We start from the raw sequence: 22,135 nt of genomic DNA, 5'->3' as shown, positions 1-22,135 counted from the left end.
AAGAGATAAAATAGTTGTGTTGCCTCGAACTGTGTAAAAAAAAAGTGGTCCAGACATCCTGACGTCAGAATGTCTGGACCACTTTCATACTCATTTTTTTTTGTCTATCGAGGTACTAATTTTTTTAAGTTAGGTATTAAATAGTAGCAAATAGGTAGTAAATTTTAGTATTTTCTAAACATCAAATATCTCCATTGGTCCAGGGGTCCTGACGCTTACTAATAACGACAGAAATTTAATTAAAATCTTTTGAGAATGGAATAAGCCATTAAAAGGACTATTTTAAATTGTTTGGCTGTAGCTGATATCGAGTCTTGTTATTTGTTAGATATTCTATAGGATCATAGAGATGCTCTGGCAGCCTTCTAGATACCAGAAGCCTTATTATCTAACGCAATCAGAATCACAATCATTTTCACCACTTCTTTCATTCACACTGTATAGGATGAGGGTAGAAAGAGACGGTGAATGCGATCGCGAGCGCAAGAGCTTTAGACAATTCGGTCACAGGAGCTTCGATTAGGCGCAGGCGTGACGTGTCGATAGTTCGTTGAAAAATTAGAGGAATGCTAATAATTGAAATACTTGTATCATTTATTTATAACACACAAAATGTTCAAAAAAAGAAAATGTACACTTTTTTTCTTAAGTAGATACTTTTTTCTAGCAAAGGAACTACGACTTACAATTTATATCATTGACAAATTTTGAAAAACAACGAGAATCGAAGATGTCGACTCACCAAACAATTAAATTTAGGTTAGGAATTCAAAATTGCAATATCACATCAACATCCAAAAATATTTATACCTTCTTGTAGGTATTATGTAATAAGTATATAATGGAATAATTTTTGACTTTTTACAAATACATTTAAATCAAACTGCCTTAATTACATTATAATGGCACTTAGGATAAAGCCTAGTTGTGTCGATGCATACCAAACATGCGTAAATATACAAACAGCACCGGTCGAACTCGTGCATCGAAGCATAGAAAGTTCCGTACAGTAAATGGAAAAAACAATGTACACCACAATATTTAAAAAAAAACTGACCAGCTGTTTAAGTTCATTCATAAAGTACCTACAGCTGCTGACGGACAAATAACAAAGTTTAATTCTTTTTCCTTAAGACCGACTCAAGCTTAGAGCCGAAATTAATATCAAATACTTTGGTCTGCTACCCCATGGAGCAGCAAAAAAGTCAAACATCTAAGTAAGACGTTTTCAACGGGTGTGCCACGTTAGTATACTTTCAGGCGTGCTGCGATTGCCGCGAAGTGTATGCTGCCTTGCTACATTGAAATCATGAATATTTTAATGACAAAATAGTACGAAAACAACTGACGCGGGACGTGGCGATTCGAGTGGGTTGTTATGGTTACGGAACGGAAGGAATGGCGGGGCGGGTGGAACCACGCGCCAGTTCGACTCGCACTTCGCTATTTTTTACTGGTGTGCCGTGAAACTGATGAACGAATAGTGTGCCGTTCAAACCAAAAGGTTGAAAACGCCTGATCTAATCAACGCAATCAAAAGATAGTCACAAAAAAATTCCACACAAAATCCCAGAGAATCAAAACTGAATTTGATATAAGGTGGCTCTTTCAGCACAACCAATAACAAAAGTCCGTTTTTTTTTTATCTTATACGTATGTTAGTAACCAGTTAAATTGACCCTACTGTACTTGGAACTGAAACCCTTGGTGAACGAGTCCGACTCGCACTTGACCGGTTGATATTACTTGTTGTATCAATAAAATAGGGAAATAATAAGTGCAGCGACTAAAGTCTTATTTAGCTTCCGCAACGGAACATCTTTTTTTGTATGTAGGTAAGCAACGGGTTAATATAACTTCTTTACAATACCAGCAAATTATGCAAAATCAAGCGGAAATTTACAAACAACAATTAATATAACTCGGCTATCAATCTAATCAATTATCAATTATTCTATCAATTTTCTTCAAAATTGATGACTTGGCGACTATATTATAAGTCAGCTAAGTACTTATTTATTTTTGAGCTTCAATATAATCAACATCAACCCCCAATAAAGAGCATCGTAAATAATTACTTTTTTAATGAAAATTAGCAACACATCTCGCGGTGCGCTGCGCGGGAACGAGAGCTCGCACGCGCGGTAACCGGCGCCGACTCCGCCAATGAGAGTGCAGGGGGTCCACGCTCTCTTAATACGATCCAGTTTAGGCTCTAAACTGAACTGCATCGCTATTTCGTACCACGACGTTACTTTTGCGATTCAGTTCAAGCACGGTTCAGCAACAGCGATACAGACATTTTCATTCACTCACTTCAAGCGGTTTTCGTACCATGACGCTTAACTTGAGTGGGAAATGAATCTCGCTTCAGTGTCAAATTTAGCAATTCAGTATAAGTTACTCATTCTGTCAATTGTTTTGGAATTGTAAGTGTTTTACTTGGAATATTTTTAAATTTCAAGAACTTTTAAACTTTTAATCAAGTTTTATAACTTTTCATAGGTGCCCACGACATTGTGCTTCTTAACTCCTCATTGATAAAACTATTTTTTCAGTGAGAAAAGAGACTCTTGGATTAGTGACAGCGTAAACATTTTATTTGTAATCAACACAACGGTTGCTAAGAACACGGAATAACAGAGTTATTTTTTTCCAAAATAAAGAGGTTTTAGTGTACAATATTTGGTTTGCATATAGCGGCATCCCTTTCGCGACTTAGCGTTTCAGTTTCGGACCAGAGACAATATCGGTCTTTCATTCACTTGTAAACCATTGAGACTCAGCTCTGAGAAATAAACGTCGTGGTACCAATTTTGACGATTCAGTTTAGGTGCCTAAATTGAACTGCTCTGCGTTTGGATCGTTTATGAAAAGATCATGGTAGGCCCCCGCACTCAGAATACCGCAACAAGTCGCATGTATTTGTTTATAATTAGACACGATTTAGAAGTGCTCGTATTTTCATACAAAAATTCACTCATTTTTCGTTCGTTGAGTGCCGTTCAATCGTTATAGAAACTTTTAAGATAATTTCGTTTAACTACGTTCAAATATCATAATATTATCATAAGCTTAAAATACGAGTAAGTAATATAACATTCATTAGTCATAGCAACAATTGCTATATATAATGCTTATATTATAATATACATATTTATTATATATAAAATTATTTAATTTCATTTTCAATATTCGGTTATTCTAATAATGACTAAAATCTATAACAACATTTAGAATAATGATTAGACGGTATAACCTCATGCAGGCCAAATGCAACAAAAATATTTGATTTGTGCGAGCGAGCGAACAAGACGGTTCGGAGCAGAAGCACTCGGATAGGTTAGGTTCAGAAGGCTAAGGCGGGAGCGAAGCTTAGCTCCTGCCTTAACCTTCGATGTTGCGAGTAGGTTTTTGTTTTATAGCGGCCCAGATAATATTGCTTCACAAAAAAAAACATGTTTAATTAAAAAAGATTTAGCCGCTAATTACATAAATGCTAACGCAGGTATAAAAATATTGGTCATAATTTTTTTTTCACATATTAATTTTTTGATGACAATATCATTTAATTTCCATATAATAACTTAAAATTAAAACACCCCTCTTTTTGCGCCGGGGGTTAAAAAAAGAGGTGATAATATTAACCCGTCGCGCGAGCAACGACTTTTTTGGGAAATTTTGGACTAGTACCCTATGTTAAAGGGTGATCGAAACTAGTAACAAAAAGTGACTAATCACGAGTACTTAGATAGGCGCCACTGTGGCGCGCAGAGCGTTCGACGGGTCAAAGTAGAGTATGCAAAATTGTTTGATAGATGCAATAGAGACACTTATTAGAAGCTTAACATTTGTAGACATATTACAAATTTAGTTGCTATATAATAATCGTCATGCTGATTCATTAAAACGTAGCTTGGAGTACACAATATACGGTCGCTTGAAAAGTATTTATTAAACGCTTTAAAAAAGTCGCTTATTTATTAATTTAGTAGACACATAATTATATTTAAAGGCAGAAATGACAGTTTAAAGAAGCTTGCGTTAATTACAACCCAATAAAATATACATTATGTATAAATTTCAGACTCTGTCAAATACGATTACATGATATACAGCCCTGTGACAGACAGACGGACTGCGCTGAGACAGTAATAGGGTTCCGTTTATCACAATCGCATATGGGACTCTAAAAATGCTTACTGCATTTATCAGTCTCACTGATACCAATTTGCATTAATTTTTAGGAGAGTCTGATATGCGTCGATACAGTAATCAATTTAAAAAAATCGCTAAAGCTATCTAAGTATGTACTGGTAAGAACTGAATATCTACTGAATCATAACAATTAAAACAATATAAATGGAATGCGATGTGAAGGAAGGTGACGCTGGTAACTGGTATATTACAAATTCTGTGGAAATAATAAATATACGTATAAAAAAAATACTTAGCAACTTTACATTTAGGATTTAATAGTAAAAATGTATATTCATTTAATAAAAGATCTCACATTTAAATAAAAAAAATAGAAATATTAAAAATGGAAATCCAATTATATATGTATGTACTATCAATAATAACATTTGTAAAGTTATCTAGCAGTTCTACAGCGGAGTGAATCAAATGCAGTTCTAGAGAAATATCTGATCTGGAGATGGAGAAATAATCATCCAAAATTATTGATACATGAAAGTTTCATAAAATCAAAACTTTAATTAATAATTAATAAATTTGACTAAATATTTCAAGTACCTAGTAACTATTTATGAATGCACATTTAATGAGTATGCCATTAGTACAGCGGCTAGAGCAATCGCAAACGTAAATTCCCCCTCAAACGTAAAAAACCCTCTGGGTTGTGGCAGAATATCAGTGTTTTGCTCCTATGAGCAATGTTGACCACTGAGCCATGGCCCTTTTGCACTACTGCAACGCACACAAACAATTAAAAATTGTTTACTTTTAAGTTATGACTGTTCTTTTTTTTCTAATTAATGTAATTTTGATTGTGTGTGTTTGCAGTAACAAATAAACGTTTTATCTATCTATCTATCTAAATTGACATGACATCGACTTTTGCCATTAGCACGACCGGCTGTTGTCCAGTCATAACACTCATAACAAGTATTTAATTTCAGTAAATTAATTAGTACTTTACAGAGAAACTAATCCAGCATAGCGAGCTAGCAAAGATCGGAACTGTCAAGACAAGGTAAAACTAATGACAAAACCTCTTAAAAATTGGTATTTTACTCGCAAGTCACAAGTTCATAAGTAAAAAGGTAGCCCTACTCTTCCTCTGAACATTGGAAGAATCCCAGTTCTGTAGGACCTCTTTATCAAATTTAAAATGTTGTTTCATACATTTTGTCGCTAATTGTGGAAAAACTCATCTCCCAGATTTTATAGGATTTTCTGGAGAATATCCATACTAATATTATAAATGCGAAAGTGTGTGTTTGTATGTTTGTCTGTCTTTCACGTCGAAACGGAGCGACGGATCGACGGCCAGAGAGTGACATTGGCTACTTTTTATCCCGGAAAAATGCACAGTTCCGAACAAAAATAACTTTTTAGAGTAGTGTAAAATAGACATTCTGCCAGTTTTTCTTAGTTTGATTTTGTCATCGGAATTATTCTATTGTAGCTAAAACAACCTTTCTGGTACCTGTAACTTAGCGGTTTCAAAATTATGATACGTCCTCTGAATCCGATTATATTTACGTTCATTATTATTAAAATCGGGTATGATTCATTTGGTCATTGTACGGTTAATCAGTCCAACGATGTGCGTGCAGTCAAAATCAGTCTCTAGTAGCCGATTAATCTCGAAAGTAAAGATTTTTCATCCATATGACTTGTACTTATTTCGTAAATGAACTAATGAGTATAGCAGTGGCGACTTGATTTAAGCAGCAAGGTGTTTGACTCTTTCAAGCAGAGCGTCGCAAGTCTTCTTGGCATCTCCGAGCAACATTGCCGTATTCGGGTTGTAAAATATTGGGTTATCGACTGCTGCATAGCCAACACCCATTGATCGTTTCATCACGACCACCTGCAAGTAAAAAACATAGATAATGTTGCTTTCTATTACAGAAAGATCTTAAAGATAAACTAAGCACTACATACAAACAAAGGTACAAGAATATGTCTATATTACATTAGTTGATTGTTACCTGCTGTGCTTTCCAGACTTTGAGAACGGGCATTCCAGCGATGGGGGAGTTAGGGTCGGTCTCGGCAGCACTGTTCACAGTGTCGTTGGCACCTGCAGATACAAAAATTAATCCTGTTAATCGCACTCGCAAGCTACCAGGATACAGGCGCAGCCTAGTTTGGAGTCTGATATTTAGATTTACCGCATTTATTACATGGGCTCTTAGCTAAATAAAAAAAAAACTTTTTTTTTAGTTATTTCTGTTCTGTGTGCTGCAATTAGATATTGTTTAGAAATTAGCGCACTTACCTATGACCAAGACAAGATCAGTGTCGGGGAAATCCTCATTGATCTCTTCCATCTCCAACACATCGTCGTAGGGTACACCGGCCTCGGCAAGCAGCACATTAAGCTGTCCAGGCATACGACCTGCAATTTGAATGGAAGTTTAATCTGTTCCATTTTAAATAGTACACTAAATGGTATTCAGAAAATAACTTTACCTGCAACCGGATGGATCGCAAATCGCACTTTTTTGCCTTGCTGTTTCAGCATATCCACCAGCTCTGCTATCGGGTACTGTGCCTTGGCCACGCATAACCCGTAACCTGATAAAAAATGGTTATGAATACAGGGAATAAACGAATGGATTTCGGATTAACACGTAAACTCAATGATCAAATTACCTGGTGTAATAATTATGTTGCCGGCTCGGTGAATCAGATCAGCCACGGAGTCAACATTGAGTTCGGTGTGCGTGGCACCGGACGGTAGCGCGGTGCCGCTGCTGGTGACTCCGTATCCGCCGAGAATCACGTTCGGTAACGAACGGTTCATAGCCTTGAAAAAGGAGGGGGTTTTCAATTAGATTGTATTTTAATGCGTAATTACTCCCGCTCGAGGTTGACACTATTTACTGGCCCGAATAATACCGACATGGAAATACCGACCCTTATTCTACGGGCGTGTACACCAAAAACGGCGGCCGTATTGCCTAACGTTTCTGACGCTCGCGATCGCAATCAAATGACAGATTTCGCATACAAAAACGGTCATTTGATTGCGATCTCAGATTAAATAAAAAAGTAAAGATGGAGAGCGGTGAACAGCCTCACTTGGCTGTTTACCGCTCTCCATCTTTACTTTTTTATTTAATCTGAGATTGCGATCGCGAGCGTCAGAAACGTTAGACAATACGGCTTCAGGTCGGTATTTCCAAATCGGTATGTCCGAGCCGGTAAATACCTTATTTAGTGTCACCCCTGCCCGACACTTGAAAATCATCTTCGAAGATATTTTTTTGTATTAGAAAGAGGATGGTCCTAGTGATTCCTCTTTAGTTTTGGAAGGAAGTTTTCAACATGGCATGCGAAACATCTCACATTTCAGTACTGTATACAGAACCACGACTAATTTTTAGGGTTTCGTACCCAAAGGGTGCCAACGGAACCCTATTACTGAGACTCCGCTGTCTGTCTGTCCGTCTGTCACAGGGCTCTATCTCTTGAGCCGTAATAGCTAGGCAATTGAAATTTTTACAGATTATGTATTACAGTGGCCGCTACAACAACAAATACTAAAAATAAAATAAGAAGAAAATTAAAGGGGGTCGTCATACAAGAAACGTGTTTCATTCAGCGGTTTTTGGTTGCTAGGCTGCCAAGATGATGGCCGTCAGTTGCTAGGGGCAACGCGAGTGACCCTATGTGTTTTTAATGTTTAACTACTTATTAATTTGCGATTTTATAAAACCTTCGATAGTATAATAATTAATAATTGTCTCTAAGACAGTGGTTTTTTTTTGTGCAGCATTAAAACTAAATAACAATTTATGATCCACAAACCTCCGACACACACTACACACACTTCACAAAAGCCTACTTCAATAAAGCACTCACAGCCGCTGTATTTAATGTTTTTTACACTAAAAAATGTCCGTTATAGTCCATACTAAGTAACACTATTTATTTACAAGGTCAAAATTTAAAATCAGGTTAAGATTTATTCACTAATTCATAATAAGTACGCGCCGTTCGGCCGAATTACCGCGTTCAGACAATTTTTTCTGCCGTGGGCGCCGGGCGGCGGCGAATGGCAAGAGTCTAAAGCGCTAGTCAGCCTCCGACAGGGCGACAGCCAAAGAGGATGAGAATTTAAACGAACAACAAAAAGCTTGTATTAGATTTTTTTACAAAAACTTATTATTGAACTACTTGTTTTTAAAACATTGTACGGAAGTGCGGAATCCTTCATGCGCGAGTCGCTCGCACTCGCACTTGACCGATTTTTCTTTCTACATGCCGTGTCTTACTCAACCTCGACATGGGCTGAATCATCAAAAAACTGATGGAGCCACCTTTTCCCATTGGCGTGCAGTGAGGGTAGGCAGCGCTAACAGCTGCTCCCGCACGCACCCGCCTCCACCAGCAGAGGCAGTGGTACTGCTGCCACCCTCACTGCACGCCCCAGTCTTTTCCTTAATTTGGAATAGAACTCAGTAAACCAATCGCAAGTAAGACTGTAACGTCACCGGACCTCTCTATATTAACGCCATCTTCTCTCTACATTTCGCCTGTCAAGAAACCCACATTACAATTTTCTCAAACATGCTCGGAAATGTATGCGTTAATGTCACGAAATGGGGACATGAAATTTCTCATTGATGGCTCCCTACATTACTTCTTGGCGTAGGCCATAAGGAATGTAAGAAAAACCATTTTTGTCCGCCGCTCTAACTTTTTAAATTTGCTTACTAACATTAAACTGACAAAGGATAAATTACAAACAGCCCACCACCACTAGACTGGAGCGTGGATGGATGGATGGAATATTTCCTCACATGGTTAGAGAAAAGCACTATACAAACCTCGGCCAGAACAGAGATTGCTGGACTTGTTATATCTACCCCAAACTCGTCCATCAATCCCTTACTTCATGGCCTCTGCAGTATTGTAACTATTTATTCACAGATTGAAGTACATACAAGAGCTGATAAAAAAATTGGTAGTGACCTTGCACATAATGTAGGAGAGGATGGCGCCGGAGCTGCCGATGAGGGCGCCCACAATGGTCATGAGCGAGTTGTTGAGCATGAAGCCCTCTGCGCACAGCGCCCAGCCCGAGTAGCTGTTCAGCACTGTGATCACCACCGGCATGTCCGCACCTGCACACAAAACCACTCATTCAAGACTACTTTAACTTTACTAAGCGGTGCTCTAAAGCCCAGTTAAGACCTGAAAGAATATGCGAGTTGCATAACATTGTGAAACTCAAAATTCAACGAGTTTGTAGTGGTCGAGTGCCGCAATGTCATGCCACTTGCATGATTCTTCTTGCGGGTTTAGACCCGTTACTAGTTTTTATTAATATAGAGAAACGAGAAAAGTTAAGACACTTCTCAATTGTGACTAATAATTGGTTACGTAACCAGACGCAGTTCGTATTAGCTTTTGGCATTTGCGTACGTTTTATTTTACTTGAAAAGAGTGATTTTTTTAACAAAGTATTAATTGCCACACTTGCTACAAAAATATTAGAGTACAATCAAAGCCCAAACACTAGTTAGAGCGACGTACCGGATATAATGCCTAAAGGTGCGGCCACATGCAGTCGCTCGTCGCTCGTTTGCAGCGATAAATCTGGTCACGTGACCCTATTTTGAATATGATTTTGAATTTCCCGTGACTCAAAAAAGTAGCGTCAAGTCGCCGCGTCGAGCAGCAGCGACAAGATGGCTGCTTACAGGAATGATCTTGGTCTTGGAAGCTTCCTAATCTAAGTTTCCTAATTTCATTTAGTAGCAGTCGTACTACACGACGTAAGTAATCAAATTGTTATTTAATTTAGAAAAGCTTTCAATGCATTAAAATTATGTAATATTATTATTTAATGTAATATTATTACGGGCAACATAAAAAAGAGAGAAAAAAGTACCGCCGATGGCAGCGGTGAGCGTGAGCCCCTGGATGCCGCTGAGTACCGCGGCGGCGGTGAGCAGCGGCAGACCGGGCGCGTCGGGCAGCGCCAGCAGCGCGCCGCCGCAGCCCAACGAGCCTGCCAGCAGCCCCGCGTTCAGCGCGTGTCGCCCCGGCAGCAGCAGCGGCGCCGACGACAGCGAGCCCTGCAGTTTGCCGTAAGCCACCAGGGATCCACTGGAAGTAATGTACTACTGAAGCTACTACGCCAGGACGGTTTCCAAAATGTTACAATTTTCTTTCCCGTTCTTTTAATAAAGTTTGCAGCCTCGTTGCACGAACGCTGCTATTGTTTTTTGTAGAGGGTATTTGCATGGCGACAGCATCACTGTAAAATGCCCCGCAAGGCGGACTGTTCGTTGAAATTCGTACATTACAAGATACATCAGCCATTTCATAACGGACCAACTAAGGAACTGTCTAGACTATTTTAGACTAAGGATGGAGTGGTGAACTTACGTGAATGTGATTCCACCGATGTAAGTGCCGAGGAACAGCGAGGTCTTAAGCGTGGCGGCGGTGGGGTCGAGCGCCATCGCCGGGAAGTCATGCATGTACGTGGCCAAGCACGTCAGCACCGCGGCCATGCCCACCAAGCTGAAAACATTAACGATAACTTCCATCCATTTACAGTCTGACACCTGTAATCACAATCCTACTAATATAATAAACTAGCGTTTACCCGCGGCTTCGCACGCGTAAATCATTAGATACATTTTATAAAATTCTCGTGGGGATTCCCTAAAATTACATCGTGGTTTTCATTGACGTTAAATTAAAACACCCATGCCAAATTTCATGACTCTAAGCCGAGCGGTTATTAGTTCGAGATTTTATCCCTATCCCGTGGGAACATCGGGATAAAAAGTAGCTAATGTGTTATTCCAGACGTCCAGCTACCTACATACCAAATTTCATGACTCTAAGCCTTTAGTTCTAAGCCGTTAGTTAGATAATAAAGACTGTGTTCACAGTGCGACAATAGTAATTTACGCAATGCCACGAGCACGACAATTTTAAGTCCAAGTTATAAACGTTGTCCAAAATACTGCTGGACATAGCTAAATATAAGGAAGAATGAAACATACAGGTAACTTTTCCGTTACTTGTTGCGCCACTGCAGCAGTGACACATTTATGGTGAAACACTTGCAAACGACATTTCTTTCAGTAGTAATTTCACTGTAACAAAAATGTATAATACACTTAATACATTACAGTTCCACTTACCTGTGGAATCCAGCCACAAGCTGTGGCAGGTCTGTAATCTCGATTTTCTTGGCGATGGTGCTGCCCAGCAGGCCTCCGATGCCGGCCACCCCGAGCATTTGCGCGAGTACCTCCGCGCTCGGCGTCAGCGCGCCGAGGGTCGCCGCGATGCCTCCCGCCACGCCGATCTTAGAATAACATCTCACTGACACTTGTGTTGGAAACTTTTTCCTAAATGGACTAATTGGTCTAACAACCTCATATTACTAAAGAATCGTCAAATATCCAACAACAGTCAAGAGCTAAACCCGAGTTGCCACTTTGAAATCGAAGATTGTACAATTATTATGAACACTAACTTTGTCTTGAGAGTCAGTGATGGTCATTAATAATTAAATAGACTATGATAAAAATACCACACTTTAAAATCGCAAGTAAGATTCTATGAAGATAAAACTATTATTTTTATATGGATACTAACTTATATTTTGAGCAATATAAGTTAACCACGTGTAATAGTTTTATCATGAGCCCACTCTGTCTCATTGGCTTTACAATGATCATTAGATTGAGTCTAACGTCATCAAGATTACAATGAGCGGGTCTCGGGCAGAGTCTAAGCTCAAGTACTGTTTATGGAATACATTACGGATGCCTTTTCTAATCATCGGTTGCTGGGCGTTGAGAACAGATCATAAAATGTAAAAATAGAAAAGGTTTTACCATTCCAAGGTAGTTGCCCTTGCGAGCAGTACTTTGAGAGCTCAGTCCAGCGAGAGCTCCTACGCAGCAGAGGGAAGAGGCCAGATACGCCATCTGGTGCACTTCAGCATAACCCTGTCGATATAAACATGGCAATTAAATCATTCAAACACGATGACTGGGACTACTTCGTGCTTTAAACTAAATTCGATAGTTATTCGCTTTCCGTTCCGCCAGTCCAATAGTTAAACTTAGAAACGAAATGTGTTCTTAGAAATGAAGTTTCATAATTATCTCAAGTTTCGTACCTGCATAGCTGTAACAAAATAGCCTCCAAGCAAGGCCGCTGCGGGAATGCCATAGAGGTATCCATATTCCGGTGGGTCAGTAGGTCTAAAACAGATGTTACACATTTTATTTTTGTGCTAAAATATTTACACTCAATGATAACAAGATTATATAAAGGATAACAACTGTACCTTTTAAACATATCAAGCATGCGCTGAGTGACCAAAAATCCACCAAATACGTTTACAAACGAGATGAGAGCTGCCGTGCTTGCTAACCACTACAAAATAAAAGAAACACAGCATATAAAAAAACTTCAATTTTATGTTATGCCATGCCAAAAATGCAAGACAACATGTTAGTAACTTTATACCATATAAAAAGTAAAAACTCAAGAGTACTACAAACTAACTAAGAAATTTAAATGAGTGAGATGATTTTATTGCAAAAAACTCAACACGTCCTAGACAAACCTATATTGGCAATTTTCTATGAACTAACATGTGTGGAACACATGTTCAACGATTGTCTAAGTTTTTGTGGTAGCTAGATATTATTTTCAAATTCGTCTCAAAAATAGCACATGTAAATTAATGCATGTGTACTAACTACGTGACTCCTGAAATCGAATAGCATCCATTCAATAACGCTTTGGTATCTGATCCAGCTGCCATCCGATATGCATATAAGTAGGTGAATAATCTAGTGTTTACAAAATCACCACTTTTATAAACTATCTATACTGAGCGGCACAAAATTTGGCCCAGTCTCCATACAAAATTACCTATAACTGCATACATTTGAGGGCCAGATTTTTTGCCGCTGAGTATATATTTAGCATCGGTAGGCACTGCCTTTAGTATTTTTAAAAAGTTAACCTTGAGCCGAACCTTTTTTAAGATTTTTTTGCTGTGACTGTTAGGTAAGCGTACGAGTGCTCGTCACTGTTATAATAGTGGATGTCTTTCATTCTGTATGGGAAACCAGTTTAGAAAACAGAACGATTGTTCTTCATTCTAAACCAGGTTTCCGAAAAAGAAAATTAAATCTGTTTCCTAAACTGGTTTCGAACCTTTGGTTTCCAAACCCATACAGCCATATCAAGTAGCGGTTACGACATAAGCCGACACTTATTGTGTCGTAACGGACGAATTTTTGTAACATTGTTCCGTAACGTTATGTTGTCGTGTAAACCCATGTTTCGACGCAGTTTCGAAAAGTGGGGAATAAACGTAAAAAAATCCAGTCACACTGCCGTCGCATTGTCGCCACATCGCGACTTATTTCTGCTCATTTCTAACGCGTATTCATGCATTCGTCGTTCTATTGGTTCCGCTCATTGTAATTGTCATTTTTTATTATTGTTTCGTATTTCTTTTCATGGATGTGTCGCAAGTGTGTCGTCATTAAATATTCGCCGCCATCAAAAATAATATTGTGATATTTACTTCTTAATCGATCGAAAATACACTGTGAAATGAAATTGATCGTGCAGTCCTCATAATTTTATAAAATCCAATAGAAATTTTCTCTGTTCTTGTTGTCGTCTTCAATACAAACTCGTAATATCGAACACAACAACGTTGAAAATCGTATTTTCGAACAATGCGAAATGTTTTATTAGTATAGTTTACATTAATTTAGCAAAAACTTATTCTTGAAAACCGATAGATTAGGTAATTAAGTAATATTAAACGAAAAAAGTATTTATATATTGAGGAGATAAAACTCAACACAAAGTTTTGTAACTGTGTTTACAAGTGTTGGCATGTGTTCAGATTCGTTACAGTGGGCTGTTTTTACAGAATGGAATTTTTTTATTTCTATGTATGCAGTGGTTCTCAACATGCTTTTCAGATTGATTTTGGAGTGACTTAAAAACCATAATCATAATATTCAGTGCCTTGACGTGAAGCAGAAGGTTTCATATTTTCTGATATTGGTTATTGACTTCCCATAACTCAAAGCCAAAGGCAGTATAAACAAATTGTTTATAATAATGAAAGAAAATTACTAGTCTTTTTTACGATCAATTGCATCTACCTATGTATCAATTGAAAAATCTTACTTGTCGGATACTGAGCTTTATCTATTGTAAGAAGACTTTAATATCAAAGGCGACGATAAACGAAGACGTATCAGGGATGCTTTGAACTCAAAGGAAGAAAAATGCCCGGGTACACCTTAGTTAAAGCTGTGCACCACCCTAAATATGGTATAGCCACTTACGCGAGGTCAAGCCTGAACGACATCCAGTTGATAGACTCCAGCGATGTTGATCTCATTTTCACAGTCACGATCCAAGTCAATAATCTCACAGTAACTAACGTGTACAAGCCGCCGAAAGTGAAATGGCCACCGGGTGTTTTACCTAACTTTCAACATCCTTGCACTTACATGGGAGATTTCAACAGCCATCACACAATCTGGCGCTATCGAGACATAGACGAGAATGGAGAGGCGCTTGCTCTTTGGGCGAACCTCTGTGATCTCCACCTGTTGTTTGATGCCAAAGACAAGGGTAGCTTTCACTCTGCAAGATGGAACAGGGACTATAATCCCGACTTGACCTTTGTCTCCAGAGACCACCTTGACCAGCCTCTACCTGCAACCTGTACAGTGCTCGGCAATTTTCCAAATAGCCAACATAGACCGATCGTCACAGATATAGGCCTCAAAATACCTCTAGCTAATTCGATGCCTGTGCCTAGGTGGAATTTTGGTCGCGCGGACTGGGATGGTTTCCGGGTGAGCTTGGACACAGAACTTGCAGCAGCAAACTTAGAACCTATCGCCTCGAACTACAGTAAATTTGTTGAACTAGTCATCAAAGCAGCTAAAGTTAACATACCAAGGGGCTATAGGAAAGAATATGTACCTGGCTGGAATTCAGATAGCGAAAAGTTATACCACGAATACCAGGAATCGGAGGATCAGAGTGCTGGAGCAGCATTGCTTCATTCTTTGGACCGAAGCAGGAAGGAAAAGTGGGAATCTGCGGTTGGCAACATGGATTTCAAGAGGTCAAGCAGAAAGGCCTGGAAAGTCTTGCACCGCCTGTCAGGGAAACAACACCCGCAAAAACTTAGCCTGAAAGTCAACCCTGATGCTATTGCCAACCGAATGGTAGACGTAACCAGAGCAAAGAGGGATAAGATGTTTACTAAACGAGTAAAACAAGCGCTGAGAACTGACAGAAGGAGTGCTCCGACTGGGCAGCACCTCTCAAGACCCTTTAGTATTGGTGAAGTCATGGATGGCATTAAGCTTTTAAAATACGGCAAAGCAGCGGGGCCAGACAACATCTTTAATGAATTCATTCGAGCCATGGGCCCGGTGAGCATAGGCTGGCTTGCTGCGCTTTTTGACTATATTCTACTTAACAACCGGTTGCCTAAGGAATTCAAGCTGGCAAAGGTCATAGCGGTACTGAAGCCTGGCAAAACAGACGACCGACCTGAAAATTTCCGCCCCATCTCCCTCCTCAGCTGTATCTATAAGCTTCTGGAACGCCTTATCCTTGCTAGAATAACTCCATACGTGGAGGCTGTCATGCCACTCGAGCAGGCTGGTTTCAGGGGTGGCAGAAGTTGTACGGATCAGGTCCTAGCCCTAACCACACATATCGAAGCTGGGTTTCAGAGGCAACTAAAATCCACTGCAGTCTTCGTGGACTTAACTGCTGCTTATGATACGGTATGGAAACAAGGGCTGCTATTTAAAATTATTAAAACGATTCCAAGCAGGGAAATAGCAGATATCATCATGAGCATGCTTAGTGAGAGGGAGTTTGAGGTCTACCTGGGTAACGCCAAAAGCCGCAAGAGAAAACTCAATAATGGCCTGCCACAGGGCTCTGTACTTGCCCCGACTCTTTTCAATCTATATATCCACGACTTACCACCGACTGAGGCCACCAAATTCATTTATGCTGATGATATAGCACTTGTATTTCAAGGTAGAGACTTCAAGTCTGGCGAGGAAGTATTATCATCCGACTTATCAAGGCTCAATGAATATTTTAGTTCCTGGCGTCTGATACCAAGCCCAAGCAAGACAGAAGTGGCGTGCTTCCACCTTAATAACCGTATGGCAAACTACCAACCAGCTGTCTCTTTCAAAGGGGAATTACTTAAGTACAATCCCTGCCCAAAATACCTTGGAGTGACACTGGATAGGACTCTGACGTACAAGAAGCACCTCCAAAAGGTATCCTTGAAGGTTGCCTCACGGAACAACATCCTCCATAAACTCTGTGGCACTACCTGGGGTGCCTCCGCTGATTGCCTGCGTACGTCAGCTGCAGCGCTCGTCTTTTCGGCAGCCGAATACTGTGCTCCGGTATGGCTTGAGAGTGCGCACGTACAAAAAGTGGACACTAAATTGAATGAGGCCATGCGATGTGTCTCGGGCACAATCAAGTCTACTCCCCTCCACTGGCTCCCAGTTCTCAGCCATATTGCTCCACCACATCTCCGCAGGATGCAAGCGCTAAAAAGAGAAGCGGAAAAAATACAGGCGGACCAGTCTCTGCCTGTTCACCAGCCTTTCTGTCACCCTCCACCCCAACGGCTTAAATCTCGGCACCCTGCTTGTGTAACAGCCCAAAACCTAGGGGATTTTGACATCAAACAGAGGTGGAAGGACGAGTGGAATGCACAAACTACTGGAACTGCCCTGCAAACTATAGACCCCACGGTTAAACCAGATGGTTTCAGTCTACCACGCAAGCTCTGGTGCCGCTTAAACAGACTGAGAACAGGACACGGACGCTGTCACTACTTTCGGTACAAGTGGGGTTGGCGGGTCTCGGCCCTCTGCGAATGCGGCGAGGAGGCTCAAACTATGGAGCACATTGTACAGCGCTGCCCTCTACACTCATACTCGGGCTCCCCTGGAGATCTGTACAATCTGACACCTGACTTAATGTCGTGGCTTGGGACCCTGAATGTGGATTTATAGCTAGTTTGTAATTTGCTTTCTTTAGTGTAATTGTTTAATGTTTTACGCCATACGATTAAATAATAATAATGATTATATCATGGACAGGGATATTTGGAAATAATTCCGATCCGCATTAGCGATCCCTTCAAATAGCGAACCTACTGTGTTAAAAATAAAGTTGTGTTAAATACTTGTGATGTATACATATCATTTAATAATATTGTAAATCTGTTTTAAAAAAAATATATATATACCTCGTTGAGTTTCTTGCCGGATTCTTCTCAGCAGAGGTTTTTCCGAACCGGTGGTACATTTTTCTTGACATTCATAAGTGCTTGTTATAGCCTAAATTGAATAAAGATATTTTGACTTTGACTTTGACTGCGACTTTTTGAAAATGTTGCGACCGAAAATGGTTGTATGGGAAGTGGCGGAAGGGTTAACTTTTCGTGCAGGATGTATTTATTCGGCATTCGCGTGTCAAGCACTCGGACGATTACCTCAATGAGGAAATAAAACGCCGTAAAAATGTTGAATATTGAACTCGGAGCATCCTATGAGTATGAAAACTTTATTTTACAACTTAGACAACAACCCCACGTATCTTGTTAATATTTAGTAAATGTAAAAATGTGAAGTTATTCGGTTGCGTGTTCAGTGTCAGTTACCTGGACGGGAGTCTCGGGCACGTATCCGCCGCCCATGAGCAGCAGGCCACCGACGGCGGTGATGCCCGACACGGCGTTGGTGACAGACATGAGCGGCGAGTGCAGAGCCGGTACTACGCCCCACACTGTGTGGTAGCCCACCACACCTGCACAACCGCAACATGTATCACACCCCAAGAACACTCACTAATTGCATTTAAAAGGGCGTTATACTCGGACGAGAAAAAGATACAATATGAACAGCCAGACAACTAATGCAGCTAATGAATAACCATTGATGAGATGAGATAGTTGAGTTTTTGTCGAACTCAGCTGCTGCCTGCCTCTCCCGCGTGAAGTAACAATTCTTCTTGACAATAATGGACTTTCCAAAAGTAAGGTAAAAATAAGTCATGTATAAGATCCATTTGCAAAATAATATTTTTATTTTACAAGTTGTTAAAATTCAAATACCTGACAAAGCCAGGGTCGTCGTCATTGTAGTGAACGCTGGATTCGGCGATGCCATTCCTAAACCTATTAGAGAAGCCAACCCTGAAAAGTGAAAAAATTGTATTAGATATCTTTTTCTATTTCACAGCATGTTCTTAAATGACATCATATTTTCTGTTACCTGTAGAATACATGAAGGAGTCTTTTAGTGTGATGTTAAAGGGGCTAGGCGGTTCGACTTTGACAGGTTGCGCGGCGGCGGCGACCTCGGCCTGCGCAGGCGGCATGCTGGGCGGTGGCGGCGCCGGCCACAGCAGCTCGCCTGCTTTAAGCACGATCGAGCCGCGCGTAACCTCGTCCTTTAAGTCGATGTTGAAGTGATCGTCGGTACCTAACACAAACAAACCAGTTAAGTCATTGTTATGTTTTTTGTCATGACAAGTTACACGCTTGCCGACTTAATAAGCGTTCCCATCCCAGACCCTATCTTAAACGCTGCTATAAGTGGCCACCTTGTAAGCGGGACTCAAGCGCTACTCGCACCAGCCTTTTGATGTGTCCAAACGCAAACATTCGACAGAACGCAGCGAAAAGCTCCTCCGAGCCCACGCCAAGCCACACGACCAATCATATGTTTGAGCTTGGTAAGCGTGGCGCGCGTGGGAGAGGATTATGTCCAACTGTGGACGTCCTACAGCTAATACGACGATGATGATGATGATGATGAAGCGCAAAAGCGGCCCTCGGGTTGGATACAGTAATAAAAGGGGCAGCTATTGGCACTCGTGGTGGCTGCTAGTGGGTTGGGAGCGGTACGCCCAGAGGAAAAACAAAACAATTAATAGTACATTACTTCAGACACCGCGAAATAGGGGATTGCGACAATCCCTGTTCGCGGACGAGGCTTGTATAGTGCTTTTCTCAAATAAATCCAAGGAAATAATACCATATCACTTGATGAACTCATATCGGAAACAATAGCACTTATTTTAATTAAAAACCACGCGTTTTAGGTATAATCCGTATAAGTTTTTATTTTCCTATTCCTAAATACTCTTTTTCAACTATTTTTAACCGACTTCTAAAAAGGAGTAGGTTATCAATTCGGTTTTTTTTTTGTTTGTTACCTCAGAACTCCGTCATTTATGAACTGATGTGAATTTTTTTTTCGCGTTCGTCTATGAATGTCTTCAATTAGGTACCATAAGCACCAACTCTGGACCTGATGATTGGATCGTAAGGAAATCGAGAGAACTTTTCAAATTTTGTAGGGACACCTATAGTAAATTCGATATATTTAGTAGTAACTCGTGCATTTGCTCTTGAAAATCATCATTTGGTGAAGTGGAACTGATGATGAAGACCACAGTTTACCGTTGGAGTTACTACTAAAGTACAAGTATTTTAATTACGTTGAAACAGTTGCTAAGCAAGTTATGCTCCTCGTAATGCATATGGTAAAACGGGTGGTGGCAGGACTCCTCAATAATGAATGTCTCAGCATCGGAAAAAGCAATCTTTCCTAAAAGGTGACGAGCAGTTGATATTAAACTATTGTATCTTGGATTATTTACACTAAAAAGCGTGAAAATAATAATAATAATAATTGAACTAACTACAAAAAACCATGAAAATAATTTTCTACCAGTCTGAAGTCGGTCGGTGCCTCAGCACGAGCCAGCAGGAGTTATGAAACCCAATATAAACTTCGTAGGTGAGGTAGATGACTATAGGTCCACTCCTGCTGGCTCGTGCTGAGGCACCAACCGACTTCAGACTGGTAGAAAATTATTTTCATGGTTTTTAGGGTTCCGGAGCCAAAATGGCAAAAACGGAACCTTTATAGTTTCGCCATGTCTGTCTGTCTGTCCGTCCATCCGAGGGCTTCGCTCAGAGACTATCAATGATAGAAAGCTGCAATTTTGCACGGATATTTATGTAAACTATGGCGATAAAATGGTACAATAAATTTACTATACTATACTTAATTTACTATACTTATTTTTTTCGTGATGGCTACGGAACCCTAATTCGGGCGTGTCCGAAACGCTCTTGGCCGGTTTTTGTAGTCGGTTCAATTTTTTTTTATATTTTTTATTTTGTAAGCTTTTCGGGTTAATGTTCTTGCCACCAAATCTTGTGATGATTTTATTTATTAAAAAATGACGTTACCTTAGTAATTGGTTATATATAATAATAATGTTAATATTTGTTTATTATATTGAATTTAATCTAATTAAATAATGTAGTCAAATAAATAAATAAATATCATGGTACACTTGACACCAATTGACCTAGTCCCAAACTAAGCAAAGTGTACTATGGACACTAGGCAACGGATAAACATACTTAAACAGATAAAAAATACATATTAAACATCCAAGACCCGAGAACAAACATTCGTATTATTCATACAAATATCTGCCCCGGCCGGGATTCCAACCCGGGACCTTAAGCTTCATAGTCGGGTTCTCTAACCACTTGGCCACCTGGTCATCATAATAAGAAATTAAAAAGTAAATACACATACGCGAACTAAGTTTTTTTATTATAGATATAGATAGTCAATAAAAGAAATAAAAACCTACTGAAACAAAAGATCTCTTTGCTTGCCATGGCCGGCAATTTTGTATGAAATTCCATTACTATCCTCTAATTTGAAATTAGAACGAATCTTCAATAAGTGCTATACAAAGACGTACTTTTCGTACTATGATCACGAAGATAAGGAAGACATTTCTTTGGATGTTTCAGAATAAAATATATTGTACAGTCAACTAAATACCAAGATATCGATACGGCCAAAGTTACAAAAACATATACGACCTTAAAGTCGTGTATACATATTTTTGTAACATTGGCAGTATCTTCTTTGTAGTTGACTGTACCTAATTGAAGATGTTATCGATTCGATATTTAAAAGACTCAAGACCTTAGAGCTGGACTCTTTGATCATATTTTACAAATATCTATTATGCAGCCTGTTTGTTTTGGCCGGTGGTATCACATACATATATCTGTCACATAAAATTTATCATAGGTGGTGAAACAAGCATAAAAAGTTCTTATAACACTGAGAAAATAAGAAAGTAAGAAATCAGTTAAAATATTTACCCATGCTAAAGAGTAATCCAGAGATATTGTTAGCGTAGAGTGTGGAGGCGTGTGCAGGCATACGGCTGGGCAGGTCGGTGAGGCCGATGTGCGTCACGCCGTGCACTGCCGTGATGACGCCCTTCTGCGTCGTTTGCACGTTGCCACCCATCTCTGCCGCGAGGTCCACGATTACGCTGCCCGGTGCCATATCGCGAACCGCATCCTGATATGATATTTAAACATGAACTTGTCATAAGACTTTTCTGTCACAATCCAATATCACGATATCACAAGCGCCAAAATACTCTCACATGACTTATATTAGTTCTCTATAAATATACAATTATTTTTAATCTTTAGAAAACTTACCTCTAAAATGAGCAAAGGTGCAGGTTTCCCCGGAATGAGAGCAGTACTAATAACGACGTCGGAGGTCCTTGTTTCTTTTCCTAGAAGAGCTCTTTCCGCGTTTAGGAACTCCTCACTCATTTCTTTGGCGTAGCCACCTTCCCCCGCTCCATCTTCCTGTGTTCAAATTACAATGTAATTACTTCAGTCAATATTAATCTACCGAAGAAGTAGCAAATGTGGTTATTTATTTTTCACACCACCTGGGCCCGCTTGCATAATAAAATACAAGCTAATAGTATTAGCGATTTTGTA

At 39.8% G+C, this 22,135-nt stretch overlaps 1 protein-coding gene across 2 annotated transcripts in view; it reads right to left on the bottom strand.

The window, feature by feature from the left end:
* Positions 1-573: 573 nt before the first annotated feature.
* LOC141428925 (NAD(P) transhydrogenase, mitochondrial-like) overlaps positions 574-22,135 on the bottom strand; it is a 34,798-nt gene continuing 13,236 nt past the window's right edge. For both annotated transcript variants that reach the window (XM_074088998.1, XM_074089006.1), the window contains exons 7-23: positions 21,842-21,997; positions 21,491-21,695; positions 18,558-18,767; positions 18,398-18,478; positions 17,945-18,090; positions 12,524-12,612; positions 12,353-12,437; positions 12,066-12,179; positions 11,364-11,530; positions 10,594-10,731; positions 10,094-10,311; positions 9,172-9,323; positions 6,847-7,000; positions 6,664-6,768; positions 6,470-6,589; positions 6,180-6,271; positions 574-6,058 (exon numbers count right to left, since the gene is read on the bottom strand). In XM_074088998.1, the coding sequence (XP_073945099.1) occupies positions 5,912-6,058; positions 6,180-6,271; positions 6,470-6,589; positions 6,664-6,768; positions 6,847-7,000; positions 9,172-9,323; positions 10,094-10,311; positions 10,594-10,731; positions 11,364-11,530; positions 12,066-12,179; positions 12,353-12,437; positions 12,524-12,612; positions 17,945-18,090; positions 18,398-18,478; positions 18,558-18,767; positions 21,491-21,695; positions 21,842-21,997 (2,379 nt within the window). In that variant the 3' untranslated portion in view covers positions 574-5,911. The remainder of the gene's footprint in view (positions 6,059-6,179; positions 6,272-6,469; positions 6,590-6,663; positions 6,769-6,846; positions 7,001-9,171; positions 9,324-10,093; positions 10,312-10,593; positions 10,732-11,363; positions 11,531-12,065; positions 12,180-12,352; positions 12,438-12,523; positions 12,613-17,944; positions 18,091-18,397; positions 18,479-18,557; positions 18,768-21,490; positions 21,696-21,841; positions 21,998-22,135) is intronic.

The sequence above is a fragment of the Choristoneura fumiferana genome, chromosome Z, assembly GCF_025370935.1.
Source record: "Choristoneura fumiferana chromosome Z, NRCan_CFum_1, whole genome shotgun sequence".
Taxonomy (NCBI): Eukaryota; Metazoa; Arthropoda; class Insecta; order Lepidoptera; family Tortricidae; genus Choristoneura; species Choristoneura fumiferana.
The sequence above is the reverse complement of the archived record's forward strand: the minus strand, read 5'-3'. Positions and strand labels throughout refer to the sequence as shown.